This window comes from Acomys russatus, chromosome 26 (assembly GCF_903995435.1).
Source record: "Acomys russatus chromosome 26, mAcoRus1.1, whole genome shotgun sequence".
NCBI classification, from domain to species: Eukaryota; Metazoa; Chordata; class Mammalia; order Rodentia; family Muridae; genus Acomys; species Acomys russatus.
In genome coordinates, this window is record NC_067162.1 from 46,158,166 (window position 1) to 46,175,768 (window position 17,603).

At 54.3% G+C, this 17,603-nt stretch overlaps 1 protein-coding gene across 1 annotated transcript in view; it reads left to right on the plus strand.

The window, feature by feature from the left end:
- Jph3 (junctophilin 3) overlaps positions 1 to 15,160 on the plus strand; it is a 60,696-nt gene extending 45,536 nt beyond the window's left edge. Inside the window, exons 3-5 of the mRNA XM_051168837.1 lie at positions 6,905 to 7,029; positions 9,639 to 10,522; positions 13,764 to 15,160. Of these exons, the coding sequence (XP_051024794.1) occupies positions 6,905 to 7,029; positions 9,639 to 10,522; positions 13,764 to 13,844 (1,090 nt within the window). The 3' untranslated portion in view covers positions 13,845 to 15,160. The remainder of the gene's footprint in view (positions 1 to 6,904; positions 7,030 to 9,638; positions 10,523 to 13,763) is intronic.
- Positions 15,161 to 17,603: the final 2,443 nt, after the last annotated feature.

Sequence of the window (17,603 nt, forward strand, 5' to 3'; positions counted from 1 at the left end):
GCAATCCACCTGCCTCTGCCTCCCGAGTGCTGGGATTAAGGGCTTGCGCCACGAAGCCCAGTTTACCCAGTACCTTTAAACTTGCTTCTTGTTTGTTTTGTATACAGTGCTCTGTCTGCATGTACACCTTCAGGCCAGAAGAGGGCACCAGATTTCATTATGAGCCACCATTCAGTTGCTGGGAATTGAACTCAGGACCTTTGGCAGAGCAGACAGTGCTCTTAACCTCTGAGCCATCTCTCCAGCCCTAAACTTGCTTCTTGAACCAGAAATTGTAAGGGCAAATAGGCCAGAGCTCTGGGAGGCCACTCAGAAGTGAACCCACAGAATGTCCACAGTAAAGCAGCAGGCCCCACTCCAGGCTCTTTTCCCATAATGACCCCTCTTTGTACCTACTCCGCAGATGAGGAGGCTGAGGCTGTGCCCCAGCAGAGTGGCCAGTGAAAGAGGAGATCATGTGCTGACCTCAGCTTGTCAGGGCTCCACCCATGGTGACACTGTAGAGGGCTGTGGTCAGGAGGGTTCTCTGTGTGAGTGCACACACTGTGGAGGGCACAACATCCCTCCTGGAAGTGGAGCAAGCCCCTGGTTCAGGCACTATGCCACCTTAGCACTATGGTGCTTTCTTAGCTCTGAGGACTGACCCATAGCCCTTTGGTGACCATGCTCTGAGCTTTGCATGAACACTTGGTGGCTGTGGGCGGGCATGGTGCACAGGCCCACTACTTAGAAGCTTTAGACAGGAAGACTATGTTGAATACTTGGGAGGACCACTTAGCAAGACCCTGTCTGTCTAAAAGCTGCCATGCCTGTGACTGGTACAGAGTGAGGGAGAGGAGGGGCAGTGCGGTGAGCTGAGGGTGCCAGGGAAACACTTCACCATCTGCTGGGTGCAAGTTGGTCTTTATCAAGCTTTTCTTGTGGTCCCAGGCAGACAGGTCGCAGGAGATATCCCTGCCAGTTCCCATGTGTGGACCCCATGAGAAGTCCTGAGGAAGTATGGTTGTACCGGGTATGCTACCTGGGCCCTGTACCCGGCCCTGAAAGTGCCCCAAAGCTTGTGACTGGGAGCTCCACGGCAGTCTGCGTCAGTCAACCGTTGGCAGAGTGGCTCTGCAGCTTCTGGAGGAGAGAGCCAGCCCCTGAGTCTCTGTCATCCTGTGCATAATGCCTGGTGCCAGAGTTGCCCAGAGTCTCCATACTTGTCAGGGTAAAGGCCAAGAGGTCACTGGCCTGGTCCCCAGAGGCCACCTGTGCAGCGGGCAGGGCTTGCATGCATCCTACCTCTGCATGTTCCCTCCCCAGCAGCCTCCCTGGAGGAGGTGGGGTTGTCTTGACAACTGTCGTCTTGGAAGAGAAACTTGCTGTTGGTCTAGGCACTTACAGCAGAGTCTCTGGGAGCCTGGCTTCCCTGGGTGGTGGGGGGTGGGGGAGCAATGAGGGTACCCTTCTTTGTTAAGCAATCCTGAGCCACCAGGACCTCACCACAAGCAGTGTCTTTAGGTGGACCATTTGTAGTCACAGCTTCCTCATGCACCATTTGCTTTCGGGATATGTCACCCCAAAGCACCACCAACCTGGGGCTTGACTCTTCCATCATGCTGGGAACAGGAGTCCAAGATCAAGGCGTCAGTAAGGCTGGCTCCGTGACAGGCTGTGAGGGAGAGCCTGGTCCTGGTAAATGGTGGCAGGCTCGGTGTATTCCTGGGGTTCTCTCTCTCTGTCTGTGTTCAGGTTTTCTCTCTAGGCAGTGTACTGGATGAGGGCCTGGTGACCTCAGCCTCCCTGAATAAGGTCACAGCCACAAATACCTGGGACAGGATCCTAGTATGTCTACAAGGGCTATGACCCAACCTCTGTCACACACACTTGACCTTTGTAGTTTAAGGCTGTCCTTAGAAGTGTAAAGAAAAGCCATGTTTACATTCAAGTAGAAGCCCAGGGTGACACAGACTGGCACTAAAGATGCTGAGGCAGGAGAATTAGGAATTCAAGTTCTGCCTGGGCTACAGAGTAACACCCTGCCATTAAAAATTAATTAATTAATTAATTAATTAATTAATTAATTAATTAATTAAATTTAAAAATAAGCAACTCATGTAGGGGGGTAGCAGGCAGCAGGGTATGAGGCTAAGAGAACCATCAGGCTTAGTTGGTCTTGTGAGGGACAGAGTCTACACCAGTGTGGCCCTGCCTGCATCCTGGTGTTATCTCTGCCCATCACTGCACTTGCTTTGCTCCTCCTCAGACCAGTGCTGATTTGTGGAGACAGCCATTTACAGTAGCAGCTGTTCAGCGTGTGTTCTGCAGCAAGGCACATGGGCCTGAGCACAGAGGGCCCTTAGCTCAGCTGTGGAGTGTGAAAGGCCTTGGGCTGGGCGAGGGGGCCTGCCAGGGGTTCCCGTGAGAGGTGTAATAAGCCAAGGCCAGCGACAAGAGACAAGCACAGTGTGTGACCGTGTGACCGAGCCGACTTCCAGGAAGCAACAAGAGCCAGAGCCCAGAGGGCCACAAGCCTGTCTTGATGAAGCAGGCTCTCCCTGAGGTTCACTGAAGCCTGGGGACTCTGCCTGGAGGAATGCTGGCATCTGTTGCCAGTGCTGTGGATGACCCAAGGGCATCTGTGAGCTTCTGAGTCCAGTAGCGATTAGCTGTGTTGCTGTGGAGGGGTCAGAAGCAGACACACGGTGCCACCAGGTACCATCCATCCTGTGATATCCTCGAGGGGCGAAGGCTCAGCAGAGAGAAACGGGGTCACCTCTGACCCTTCGCCTTCCCTCTTCTGCCAGGCCAGGCCAGGAATGGATACAGAATAAGAGACAGACGGAGGAAGATTCAGTTCCCATGATCCAGGGGAAGAGGCACTTCCCAGAGACATAGGAGAAGCACAAAAGGGGCGGACCCAAGGGAGAGATAGAAGCCTCTGAAACCAGAGTTCCTTCCTCCAGAGGTTCACTGTGACTCCTGACCCTCGGTGGCCAGGAGACCTGAGTAGTCCTGTCTCTTTGGTGGCCTCTCCCGACTGTGCTTCTCTGCCACTGTCGCTAGGCAGGTAGCAGGAACGGGAGTCCTTCTGTCTTGGGCATGGTGGTGTCCGTCTGTAAGCCCAGCAGTTGAGGTAGGAGGATTATGAGTTTGAGGCTAGCCTGTACTACAGAGGGAGATCCTGTCTCCTCCTGCCCCCCCTCAAAAAATCCCCTCTGTGGTCCCTGAAGGCCTACTTGGGTCTCCCAGGGTCTGACTCCAGTATCCAAGCATCTGTGCTGAGTCTGGTCAGAGGAGAGCAGAGGCACGTGGCAAGAAGATGGCAAATTGCCAGGAAAAGCCAGGAAGTCTGAAAGAAACAGCCCTCTAGGCTCTGGAGCCTTGCTGGTGGAGGGGGTGGGGGTGGGGTAAGGGGGGGGGTCTCCTCAAGGATTCGCAACTTCCCTTGGCTCTGAGAATCTCATAGCTGCCTATTCACAGGAGACTAACCTGGGCTCGAAGTGGGGCCAGGGAAGCCGGGATGTAGAGTGACTTCCTGTGGCTTCCGAACAGACTGCCACACGTGGTCAACACAAAGCCGTATCCCTAGCGAGCCTCCAGCGGTGATTTCAGTCAGAAGCTCCTTTTGTCTTGTGTTAGCAGCTCCGGCTCCCTTTGGCAGCCGTGGGCACAGTTGTTTCCCTTGTGACTTCCTTTGTAGTCTCCATAACCAGTGGGATCTGATTGGTCACATGTCTGATCCCTATGCTGGGCACCCAGCACATGCTCTGAAGGTCCCTTTAGGACACATGGGAACAAAGGGCCCTGTCTCTTTCAGCTGCTGTGGACCTCCTGGTCACCCACTCTTCTCCCTTCTTCTTCCCAAGGCAGAATTCACACACTATAACCCTCCTGTATGATCCTCCTGCCTCAGCTTCCTCCATGTGTGTGTGATGGGTTGCAAGTCTGCACCACCTTGCACAGCCCGAACCACTTTCATTTTAACAGCATGAGGTCAGCGTCGTTTGCTGGCTGCCCCTTGCTCCCTAGGCTCTGCCTGGATCCCCACTACATGCACTTGCTGCGATTGGCTCCTCGCTCCTCCATCTGGAAGATCACTGGCCCTCCCTGGCATCTGATCTACCTTACCTTGGTTTCTTCTATGCAGCATGGGTCCCTGAGTCCTGGATCATGACTAGCTGCCCTGCCCTCAGTTGCTCTGGACTTTTAAGTCACCACCTGCTCTCTGGGTGTCTGAGTCCATGGTGAGGACCACAGGTAGAACTATGCCCATATACATGGTACCCATGTGAGAGGAGCTGTGGGTACCACCATGCAGAGGGTCCCAACAAGTAAGGCCAGGTGCAGGGGAGCCCTTTATAAACTGAGAGTGTCCCATCTATGACACTGTAGCCAGACCTCGCAGGTCTGAGCCTAGACAGTGAGTAACCCCTGTGGAGGATGTTCCTGCAAGTCCTGTTTTTTTAATTTTTAATTTTATTTCATTTTATTTTATTGAGATAGGGTTTCTCTGTGTAGCCTTGGCTGACCCGGACTTTCTTTGTAGACCAGGCTGGCCTTGAACTCACAGCGATCCACCTGCCTCTGCCTCCCGAGTGCTGGGATTAAAGGCCTGCACCACCACTGCCCAGCCCACAAGTCCTGTTTTAAATGAACCTTTGCCATGTGTTAGAGTCTTCACTATCCGGTGCTCAGCTTGATTGATTTTATTTCAGGGTTGGCACAGTATATATATTTTATATGTATGTGACATACATATGTAAATATGCACACAATGGAGGTGAACTAATGATATTTTTACTAAGTGAGGATGTGGGAACCAATCACAGCCCTAAGGGATGTTGGGAAATTGTGAGTATGGCCAGAACAGCAGTGTGAGCCAGGAGGGTGAATGGAGCCAGGAGAGCCGATGTTGACGGAAAGAACCTGACCTTCAGCCACTTGAAAAGCTTCATCTGCGTGGAGTACCCAGTTGTCCAGCTGTAGGATTTTGGGCGTGCGCGTTCTCCCCTGCTCCCTGGGACACTTCACTCAGCAGCTGTCCTGTCAGGGCTGTGTTCTGCTCTGGGACATTGCAGACCCTCTGTTGGAGCCAGGGGACCATGTGGGCATTTGGGACTATGTCCAATGTCAGATTCTCAGGGAGGTCATTTTCAGAGTTTTACAAGCTATGCTGAGATCACAGGACAGGATGGAAGGACCCTAGCTAGGGACACAGACCGTCCTCTGAGGTCCCCCAGGCCTGCAGCCATGGTCCGTTGTCAGTATTTGGTCAAGTGTTGACTAGTGTTATGATAATGTAATGATGTAATGACAAATACCAGAGATACTCAAGGAATAATCTAGAAGGCGTCATTTTGATCTTACATTCCATGGGACATGAATGAGGTCATGGCTCTGTTGAGAAGCAATTGTCTTTTCCCGCTTCTAGGAACTAAAGTGCTTCGAGGGATAGGATTTTATTAACACTACATTTTAGCATGTTCAATTTTCTGGACTCCTTGGGCCGGCTCCCTGGTGTGTAGCAGAGAACATGGGGTCTTAATGCCTGGGGAGCCACATTAGAGGGGAACCAGGGGGCTGGACAAGGCATCCTGCTTCTCTTCCTGGATACTTATTCATGGCGTGGGCTTCCACTCCTCTCTCTGGACAGCACATTTTCTTCTAATACAATCATTTGGAAATGAAGCTCAAAGCTGCAAACATTGTGAGGGATTCGGGAGTCAGCTTGGATAACCCGAGTCCCGGGTGCCGTGGGACGTGGGAACCAGGCTGCTGGGCAAAGCTTGTCCCCTGAGAGCTATGTGGTGAAACTTGGTCCTCCATGTCTTCATGCCGGGGCCCATCTCTGAGGGATGATAGGATGATCAGGGTGGAGGCCCTCAAGAATGGTATTAGTGCCCTTTAGGCCAAAGCGTGAGAGATGCCTTCCTCTTCCTTCAAGCACACAGCTGGAAGATGCCACCTGTGGACCAGGAAGTGAGTCTTCCCCAGATGGCACCCTAACTTTAGACTTCTAGCCTTAGAACTGGGAGAAAGATGCCTCTGATTGAAAGCCACTGTCCCCTATTGCTTGTTCCAGCAGTTACCTGGACCACAGGCAGGAAACCTGTGAGGCGAGCCCATTCATTCCCATAGTGTCCTGTGTCTTCTGTGCCAGCCCAGGAACCTCCCCACCCCACCCGCTCCAGAGCTGGGACAGCCTGTGTAGCATGGACCCACTGGTGACTCGTCACCACTTCCGGCCTGGGACGGGGCTGCCCAGCTTAGGTTCCCACAGTGTGGGGTGTTTATTGATAAAAATACATGTTCTAGGGCTGCTTAGCAGTGTGCACTGCCCTTCCAGGGGACCCAAGTTCCATTTCCAGCACCCGTGTCCACCAGCTCACAGCCACCTTCTGCTCTAGCTCCAGGGGGAGCCAACACCCTGTTCTGTCCTCACAGTGTCCAGGGGCACTGCCCAGCATGTGGCATATACTCACAGACACCCAAGTAAAAACACAATCTTAAAAAAAAAAAAAAAAAAAAAAAAAAAACACAGAACAACAACGACAGGGCCTGTAGAGATGTCTCAGTGGTTTGAGTACTTGCTGCTTTTGCAGAGAAACTGGGTTCAGTTCTGAGCACCCACGCGATGCCTCACAATTGCCTACAACTCCAGTCCTAGGGGATCTGATGCCCTCTTCTGGCCTTGTGTTGATACTACATGCATGGATACACACGCAGGCAAAGTAAAAAAGAGAAAAAGAAATAACACACTTTCTCCTGACTGCTACACTAAAGCTGGTGCCTTGATGCCAAGGATGTTTGTTGAGTGACTAAATGATGGATCCAGGGGCAGGCGTCCAGGATGCTCACTGCAAAGCATCCCTTCTGGGCCTCCACTCAATGCTCACCCTTTGCCTCCTGTCTCCCCCAGGACCTCCCACTCACGAGCCAAGGCTGAGGCAGCACTTACAGCGGCTCAAAAAGCCCAGGAGGAAGCGCGGATCGCCAGGATCACTGCCAAAGAGTTCTCGCCTTCCTTCCAGCACAGGGAAAACGGTGAGTTCCACTTGGCTCTGAGGGGCGGGACCCTGGCTGGGTGGGAACTCTGAGGGGCGGGGCTCTGGGCAGTGGGCTCCTGACTCAACCCTGGGCTGACTTGTCAACCCATAGCTAAAAGTCTTACCAGTGACCTCCCTTGTGGAAGCTGATTCAGCCAACACATGTATGGGTGTACATGGACTTTAGCAACTGTTTCCAAGCTCTCTGCGTGTATGGGCACCACCCCTCCTCTTCTGGGTCCCCCGTGTTATCCCATAGGCATCCACAACAGTGGCTCTGTGCCCTCTGTAGCAAGGGTGACTGACAAGGGTTTAATCTAGTCTCATTTGATGGCTTGTTATTGCTTGTTTCTAATACAAGATCTTATTCTGTAGCCCAGGCTGTCCCTTGGCAATCCCCCTGCCTCAGCCTCCTCTGTGCTGAGATTTATTTAATCTTAATGCACATGTGATGAAGTGCAGACAGCCATGAGTGGCCACTGGCTGCCAGTTGGGATTCTCCAGTGATGGGAAGTGTGTACTGGGTCCAGTGGGAGTCACTTCCCTCATGGAGATGTGTGAGTGCCACATGGAGGCACAGAGCCTCCCGTGTCAGGACAGCCGACTGCAGCGGGGGTTGTGCTGCACCCACTCAGCATCAGAGTGCGCAGCTCTACCTTATACCCGTCCATTCCAACCCCACCCCCATCCCGCCACCCAGCATTGCTGGGAAGCCTTCTGGTCCCACGGAGCATGGAGACAGGGCCACAGTCCTTCCTGTCTGCTCCCAGCTACAGTATGCAGGGTGAGAATAGAGACTTGAGTAAGGCTATGAGACAAGAGTATGCCGTGCCCAATTTGTGTCCTCACATGATGACGGAGGGGACTCTGGGCCTGGGCTGAGGGACAAAGCTCATGCACAGCAGGTGCTGGGCCTATCTCAGTCAGAAAGTCAAATGAGAGTCTTGCTGTCTGCTCCTTTGGGGACTCTGCCTGGGACCCACTCTGGTATCTCACTGCAGTGTGGCCACCAGCACCTCTCTCAGATGTTTCTGGTGTAGAGGGGGAGGTGGCCCCTCTCACCCAGCTGTGCCCAGCTTAAAGAGAAAGTCAGAAAAAGCCCTGGTTCTCTGAGTCCTAATCAGACGAGGTGGCTTACGTGGACCACAGGCGATCTGCCCCTCAGTCAGACAGCTAGGCACCTGAAGGACCCCAGGCCGGGTGAGCCACGTGTAGAATATGTAAGGGGACAAACATGCAAATAACTCCCATGCGTCCCCAGGCTCCAGCCCTGAATGCTGTGGATTCCTTCCTGGGGTCCTACTACACTGCCCCTAGGGGCCTTGGTTGGAGGGACCTCGGTATTGTCTCAGGGGTTTGTGTGCAGAATGGTGACCAAGAAAATGTATGCACCAGGTGCTCCGAGGAGCCTGGGAAAAGCCCATAGCAGCCAGCCCTGCCCACAGCTGGACTTTGGACCTCTGACTACCAGATGTGTTGCCTTAAGGCCCATGTGTGTGTGTGTGTGTTGGAGCGCCCAGCTGGCCCACGATACCGTTTCGTCTAGGGAGGCCTCGGCTGGTGTCTATTTTCTGCTCAGAGTGCCTCCTTGAGAAAGTCTGTGAGGGAAGCCTTCAGCTCACAGTACTTCAGCTGCCCCCTGACATGGGACCAGGCCGTGGGACTTGGCGGATGCAGGATCCCTTCCTGGATGTTGCTCTCCGTGATCTCTGGCCATGCCTGCTTTGTGGGAGCCTGCAATGGCCACCCCTCTCCAGCACTGTGTTACTTCCAAGTGTGCTTAAATCCCTTCCAGGGCACACTTCCCTACACCAGAGCACTTCCTAGAATGCATTAGCGGCCCAGTGGGGCCTTGCTGGAAGGGGACTGGGTGCCAAGCATCCCCCTCCTGGTCCTCCAGGCCAGCAGCTGCCATGTTCTGTTGTAAAGATTCCCAAGAACAACCTGCTCCCGGTCTTGCAAAGACTGTGGCAGAACTGACATCTAAAGTCCTGGATCATAAACTCAGGCTAGCCCCGGTTCTAAAAACATTACTGAAGCGTTTATCAGCTAAGGGCAGAAGGCTATGTTCTTTTGGGCTGTCTGTCTGGGGAAGATCCGTGCCTGAGGCCACAGGGCTAGAAGGAGGGGGTGCAGGATGGGTCAGGGCAGTACCCAGAGCACTCAAGCTGACTGATACCCCATCCCTAAGGCCCGGGGAGACATGTGCCTAGGATGCAAGGCAGGAATGAAGGCATTGGGGTTGAGTTGCAGTTGCCCCAGGTTCCTTCTTGGTCATATGGCTTTCCAGGGACAGCACTGCTTTGCAGCTAATTTTAGCTGAGAATGACCAGATGACACTGGGAGGCAGGCATGAGTCTCCAAGGTGCAAGCCTAATAAGCAGGCAGCCTCACCCTTGTGAGGAAGGAAGGCCACAGGGCCACCAGCAAGCTCATGCCCTGACATTCTGGGTCCCTTATGTCCAACTAAGGGACTCTGGTGACAGGAGGCACCTGGCTTTAAGGTCCTGCCAGTTATCCTTGCTGGGTGACCCAGTCCACACTGGGCACAAGACCACTCTGTAATGGGCTCCATATAACCCCATGCACTTTTGTCTCCCATCCAAGGGCTTGAGTACCAGAGGCCAAAGCACCAGATGTCCTGCGATGACATCGAGGTGCTCTCCACCGGGACACCCCTGCAGCAGGAGAGCCCCGAGCTGTACCGCAAGGGCACTACCCCGTCTGATCTGACCCCTGACGACAGCCCCCTGCAGAGCTTCCCCGCCAGCCCCACGGCCACCCCTCCGCCAGCCCCTGCCTCCAGAAACAAAATGGCCCACTTCTCCAGGCAGGTCTCAGTGGATGAGGAGCGAAGCGGGGACATCCAGATGCTCCTTGAGGGCCGTGGAGGGGACTATGCCCGCAACAGCTGGGCCGAGGAGAAGGCGGGGGCCTCTAGGGGTGTCCGCAGTGGTGCCCTGCGCAGCAGCCAGCCCAGTGAGGACTTCCGCACCCGGGGTTCGGGCCACAAACAGCCCGGGAACCCCAAGCCCCGGGAGCGGCGGACGGAGTCCCCTACCACTTTCTCATGGACTTCTCACCACCGGGCAGGCAATCCCTGTTCTGGGGGCCCCAAGCCACCAGAGCCAGATGAGGAACAGCTGAGCAACTACAAGCTGGAAATGAAGCCCTTACTAAGGATGGATGCCTGTCCACAAGAGACGCACCCTCAGAGACGGCGTCACAGTCGGGGTGCTGGGGGAGACCGGCGCTCTGAGGACCGGGGTTTCGGGCTGCAGAGACTGAGGTCCAAGTCCCAGAACAAGGAGAACCTCAGGCCAGCCTCCTCTGCAGAGCCCACGGTGCAGAAACTGGAGAGCCTGCGGCTGGGGGACCGGCCGGAGCCCCGTCTGCTGCGTTGGGACTTGACCTTCTCCCCACCCCAGAAGTCCCTGCCTGTTGCACTCGAGTCCGACGAGGAGGCCGGGGATGAGCTCAAGTCCAGCACAGTAAGTGGCACTCCCCCCCCCCCCCAAGTCTTCGCTCCCTGTCCCAGGATGGGCCTTTTGAAAAAAAAAAAAAAAAATAGCAGCCATCTCTGGGCCAGCCAGGGCTGTGACACTTAAGGGGCCTCCTGGGACCTCTAAGCACACAGCTGGCTCCATGACAGAAGGCAGCTGGAAGGGTTGCTAGCAACACAGAAACCTGATGCCCTGTGCGCCAATGACCTCAACAGGCAGACCCCATTCACCTACCATGACACGGAAGACCACTCTCTGGTGCCTGAGCTTTATGTGACAAACTGGATTTCTGAGCATCTGGCTGTGTGTATGGAGGTTACAAGTAGCTCCCCACAGGAATGCTCTGTGGCATGTGATATGTGTGGGTCACACACCTGCACCAGGCTGATAGGGACCCTCTGCAGGATTCCTATTGCTGCTGTAGCAGTTGTCAATGTCCATCTCAAGAGGCCTTGGGGCTGTTGTGGTTTCATTTCACAGCCCCAGGAGTCACTTGCTCTAAGTGACAGTGTCTCTGGCCCTGGACTCTCCCTAAAGACACTGATTATCTGTCCTTCTCTCTGCTGCAGTTCTGAATTGTCTCCTCCACTCTGGTTGCTGTGTACCACAGCACTAGCTTGGGCCTCACCCTGCCGGCACACAGCCTGCCGTGCGGTTGTGGGCATGCGGTGTGTATGGCTATTTCAGGACCAGCACAGAAGTGGGCAGGGGTGGGAGGCTCAGGAGTAGTTCTATATTTAGCCCTCCTAACCATGTTGGCTTTTTTTGGGTGCTTTAAGATGAGGCTTCTGGCTGGGAATCTATCTCAATGGTAGAGTGCACTTGCCCAGTGTACATAGGCCCTAGGTTCAGTCCCCAGCACCACTGAAAAGGAAAAGCAAAGCTTTAGCCACACCCATAACCCTAGCACTCCAGAGCTTGATACCGGAAGAGCACCATGAGGTCATCTCAACCTGGGCTACATAATAAAGCTGTCTTTCAAGAGAGCACAGTGTGTAAGTTGATTGGGTAAACTGAACCTGCCAACAGGAGCTTGATGCCGGGAACTGGGTGGTGGTGGTGCACACCTCTTAAGGCAAATACTTGGGAGGCAGAGGCAGGTGTTCAAGGCCAGCATGGCAACTGGCCACAGGCTGGCCTTAAGTATGGGGTGGGAGAGCCTGAAGCTTGAACTGCTGGGTAGCTGTGCCCTGCTGGGGTGGTCAGGGACACTCCCTCACTGCCCAAGGCCACCCCCACTCCAAGGAGCGAAAACGGAGAGACTTCAGCCCCAACCTGAGTTCCCAACTTCCCGAGAAGCAGACAGAGTGTCTGTAGGTGCCACACTGTCCCTACGGGCCTGAGGGGAGGTTAGGCAAGGCACGGTAGTAAAGCCCAGGCTTCATGGCAGATAGGAGGTTTCCTGCTTGTGTTCGGTGGCAACCATGAATGGCTTCTGGGAGGTTAGCTGCCGGCCATCTCAAGACCGCCACTGCAGGGAGGGCTCTGTGCAGTACAGCTGATCTGTGTCCCCGTCAGGGAACGTGGTCTCTGGCTGGTGACATCACCACTTCCTCCAAGGTGTCTGCAAGTGGTAGATGGTTAGGAGATACCCAGGACTCTGGCTCATAAGGGTCTTGGCCATGGTGACAGCCCCACCTCTCAGAAGTGATGGGCAGCACACCAGGTTCCTGCACTAGATGTACCATGCCTGGCAGCAGCTGGAGTTGATTCCTGATGATAGTCACTCTGGTGGTGGCTGAACTCTTGTTAGGATGGGGGTCTGGGGGTCTAGGGGTCTGGGGACCTGGTCCCAAAGCTATCCGGTACATGCCAGAGGTCCTCTGCCATTAGCCATACCTATGGGCCTGAGGCTGGACAGATTAGCTCAGAACGGTGGGGAGCCAGCCAATGGGCTGCCACCAGGGGGCAGGACCCAGACTTCAGCCAACTCTGCTATTAAGGCTCTTTCTGTTTCCTTGCAAGCTTGGCTCAGCCCAGAAGTCATGGACACCTCAAAGTCCACACCATAAAAGCACCAGAGTTCAGAAGTGAAATCAAGACCAGGAGGCCAGCCTTCTTGCTCACTCCTGCCAGGCAGCACCTAGGTCTCCACCCACTCTTTAGCAAAGTGCTAGCAGAAGAACGGGCTGGGTTGCTGGGGTCCTAGGCCCAAGCAGGACTGGCTACATGGAGCTTCCTCCCTTGGTCAGTCCCCAGGGTGGTTTTTGTTTTGTTCTGCTTTTTTTTTTTTAAAGCCCTTGCTTTCACTGTGGAGGTAACTCATTAGTAACCCTCATGACCAATGTAATCACTAGCATTGCAACATAATATATATACTTAAGGCCTCTGCTGAGCCAAGAGAATCAAATTTGAGGGGGAAGCTCTCAGTCTGGCTGAGCAGACTTCTTGTTCTACTAAAAGCTAGTGTCTCCAGCAGACACGGAGCAGAAGCTTGCATGTCATGTCTCTTGGGTCTGGGATGTGAGCTAGAAGGTGTGTGTGTGTGGTCAGCAGGTTAGGGACGGTGTCCAGAGGATGAACTGTTGGGCTGTAGTCTGGGAGCCAGATGTGCTTGCTCTGCACACTCGGGGCCTGGCCAAGGCTTCTGGGACGCTGGGTACTGTGTCCCTCTCTGGACTGCTGGCTGTCAAGGGCCGACAAAGCAAAGCCCCCCCCCCCCAATGATGGGACTGTGGGGCTTCCTCCCCTGCTGTGTGTGGAAAGTCTGCCCCCAGGAGCTGCAACAAGGCAAGGCAGCTGGCTGGGCAGGTGTCTTGGGACCCTCAGGACTAGTGGCTGTGATGGGGGTGACAGTGAGTGGCACTGAGGACAACTAAAGGTTTCAGGAAGTACTGGGAGAAACTAGGTACTGGGTGTATGTTAAGAACTGGAGCCAGACGTGGTGGTGCACGCCTTTAATCCCAGTACTTGGGAGGCAGAGGCAAGCAGATCTCTGAGTTTGGGAGGCCAGCCTGGTCTATAAAGAGAGCCCAGGACAGCCAAAGCTCCACAGAGAAACCCTGTCTGGAAAAAATGGATCCAAAACAGCAGCCTTTGGGCAGCAAGCAAGGAGAAGAAGCATAGAAGATCCCAAGGGACCCAGTGAAGAGCTTCCCACCAGGGACACCAGTGAGTGGTCCTGCAGGAGGAAGCCCTCTCTGCCTTGGGTGTGGGCCACTCCCATCGAGACCCCTGTGTGTAGTGAGGCCCTGCATTGGTGTATCTCACCTGTCCTCTCCTGTTCCAGGGCTCAGCTCCCATCCTGGTCGTCATGGTGATCCTGCTCAACATTGGAGTGGCCATTTTGTTTATTAACTTTTTCATCTGACAAGATTGTTGTGACCACGGAAGCGATGATGTACGAAAGGGACGTTCAAAGCAAAACCAAGGGAAACTCTGACTTGGACAGCCCCACAACGCCTGTCTTTCCACAGAACAACATGATTGGGTACCACTCACAGTTTGCCTTTTTTTCTGGGTAATGTTTTTTTGGATTTTAGCCAAAATTCTTTGCTTGTATAACACGATGCTGTGTGGCATGGCAGGAGGAGGCCAGCACGCCACCCCTCCAGCTTGGTGTGAAAGGGTCCCGGCCAGCCAGCGGCCCAAAGATCGGAATCGTCGTGTTTCCTGCTGGGTGTGGAAGGTGGCACCTTCACAAGGGTGCCGGGCTAGCCAGGGGAGGGGGAGGGCAGCTAGGTAGCGCAGCTGTGGAAGGCGAGTGGCTGCTGGGAGTGTGGGCCAAGGCCCAGAGACAGGGTGTCCTGAACCCCTGTCTCCATGGAGTCTGTGCTGCACACCTGTGGAGGGAGAGGGAAGCCCCCCCCACTCTTCTTCCCTCTTCTCGGCACTGCCCCCACGGCCCTCCTAAGGAGGCCGCCTCCCCACACTGAGTCTTATGGCAAAGTCTGTTCCCTGCTGTCCTCCGCTCACCCATTGTTGGCCCTGTCCAGCCATCCTCCCTCCAGACCCAGGGAGGCCATGCTGCAGATGTCCAGGGCTGACCCCAACCTGGCCAGGCATATCTGAGCCCTGACGCCAAGGGTCTATGGCCCACATGCCCTGGACAGCCTGACAGCACGCCTGGGCTGAGCATGTGGCATTTTGCACCTAGTATGCAGGATGTATATTCAGGCTTCCGTGTCCCTGGCAGTGACGCCCCTTGGAGGACGTCACCTCTCACTGACCTCCACGGGGTCTCACATCTTTGCACTGTGCCTGCCTCAACTACCCCTAACAGATATGCATATTCCCTCCAGATGCCTCAGTACTACTCCAGAGTGAGTCTGGTCCCGGGACAGGAATGTGGTTGAAGCCAGTGACTTGAATGTCCTGGAGACTGTTGCATACCCAGCACTCCCCGGATGTACAATGTAACTTGTTTCAGTCAAACAACAGGTTCCTCATGTCTCTGCCTTCTCTACCAGGGTTGTTCCCTCATCCAAACAAACGAACAAGGGATGCCAGCTCACCTGGCGCCCGTGGCTCCGTCAGTCTTCTTGGGTGCAGCCCGTCTGTCTTATGGACTCTGCCTTGCTTTGCTCGTGTTCAGCTGTTCTCTGCTACCTTTCGAGCAGATTTCTTTACTACAGTGCACTGGATTGCTATATTTTTAACCAGAAATAAACTACAGATTAGAGCATGTTCCAGCGACACTCAGCTTTATTGTTTCCGTCACCCACTGCCTGTCCCTCCTCCCAGGCTGGTTTGGATTGGGGTTGAGGTGGGGAGAGGCTCGGCAGGTGACCAGATGCACTTCTGGCATTTCTAAGGGGTTCCCATCTTTTTTGCACAGCTTACTTTTCTGTTCACCTTTTTTTTTAAGATCAAGTGGTTGCTTCAGATCTGGCGTGCACCACATAAAGATGGCTGCAGCCATCCATCCTGGGCTGTGTGGACTGTAATTCTGTCTGCAGACATGAGGGGCTCAGTGTGTGTCCCAGGAGCTGCCAACTCATGTAGGTGGCACGTTTACTCACACCACCTTGACACATGCACAAAACACAGCCCAGACGTCCGTTAAGAGGCTCTCACAGGGGACAGCATGCGTCCATAGAGCCACGCCCACAGCCGGCACTCCACTGGTGGCCTGTAGCAACGCAGTAGTCGCTTCTCTAGTCCTAGTGGACTCCAGGCAGATGTGAAAGAGACTGAGATACACACTGGGTCTTGGGGGAGCTAGCAAGCTGGCCTGCAGTGCCAGAGGTGCCTTCCTGCAGCCTGTGGCTACTGTCCTCCCACCTGCAGAGCCTGCCTCCTCTGTGAAGGCGTAGCAGATGCCGCATGCTGAACAAGAGGATGGTGGCTGGTGGGGACAGACGGTGTGTCACTCTGGCTCCCAGGACATGTCTTAACTGAGATCCAGCCCAACCTCTGAAGACACTTTATTCCAGAGTGAAGAGAAATCCTTCCTGGAGGAGCTGAAGACACCTCAGTGCCTGCAACATGGCTGTACAGCTGTCGTCTCACACACGTGGAGTACATGGATGAATCCAGGCGGCAGCACAGAGCACAGGGTAACTGGTCTCCCGGACAGAATCTCAGGCAGCACAGAGAGCAGACTGCTTTCCATGGAAGTCTCTGCTTTGAACTGAACTGCTGACCAACACCTGCTATCAAGGCTACTCCCCACCCACACTAATCCCACGAGCCACAGCCTCTGGTCACCTCAGTACCCAGGGCAAGCAGAGGGCAGGTGCACAGCCCAGTTTCAACCTGTCCTGCTCACTGGCCAAACAGGTCTAGTTTAGACAGACCACAGAGTGCTGAGAGACCCAGGCCTGAGTATGAGTGATGAGCATTTAGGGAGAAAAGTGGTTCTGGGGTGTTGCCCTTTCTACCTTGAGTTCCTGGTTGCCCCCTAAAGAGCTAGACTGACTGGACAGTCCTAAACAGTAACCCTCGCAATGCACAGACAGCAGGCATGTCCTGTCACACATCTGCACTGCCCTGCTCCAAAGGTCCCTTGGCTGCGTTCTTCACCCCCTCTGTAAGGTTCCACAAGAGGAGCTGGGACGTTACATCCTCCTCCAGCGTAAGCTCAGTTTTCTGGCTCTTCCTGCTCGTCTTCCCGCTACTGTAGTCGCTGGTGTGGAAGCTCAGCACGAAGTACCTACTAGCCTGCAACTTGTCTTCACACCATGCGATCAACTGACAGACACACAGGCCACTTCCTGATAGACTGGTGCCATTACTTGACCATTACAATGGGTGAGCATCCAGATGAAGAAAGAACTGTGAGCCTGTAGCACTGCTGCCTTGATGAGGACCTCAGCTACAGACCAAGCACACCAGGACAACCAAGTGTCCCCAAGTGCCAAGAACCATCTGTCCTATGTGTCTCAGCCTTCAAAGAGGAAAACAGGGATGTTTTTGTGTCTGTTGAAATTAAACAGCTAGGCTGCATTCCAGCGTGAGTACTGGGAACATGGCCCCAAGACCTAAGACCTCCCCCCTTCCCAAGGAGCTAGACACAAGCCAGCCTGCAAGGCAGCGTGCAAACATGGGTACAGGTATGTGGCATAGAAGGGAGGTCCCTCAAGGCCAGCGGCAGTGAGTCCTCATGTGACTGAATGCTCTCCTGACTATAGCAGATGCTGTTCCTGGTGCTTTTTCACCCCTACCCATGTGGAGCCAGGGCTAATATGCATACTGGGCCATCTCCTTTGGCTCAGCTTCAGAGAAGTACTGGGAATACATTAAGGTAGGGAGTTGGTATATGCCACAGGAACTGGACCGTGGGTCAAGGGTTTCCAGGGTTGTCAGAGCAGGCGAGGCAAGGCACCCTTACAACTACCTCACTTCTGGGCTGGCCTGTAGCCCATCTACCCAAGACCACAGGTAAAGATGCAAACACCCATCTACAAGATAAACATGTCAGACTCACTCACACTGACTCACCTTGACCTTTGTCCTTACCCACTCAGCTACAGGTGGGTCTCAGCTGGATGCTGGTCCCCTTCTGGGCTGACATGCTGCTTTCTGACGACCTTGGTGACCTTGACTTGACTTGAGTGAAAGTCATCCTAGAACCAGAGCTGCTGAGGGTCCTATGTCCCAAGGTCACAGCAGCCTTCTTGCTGCAGCC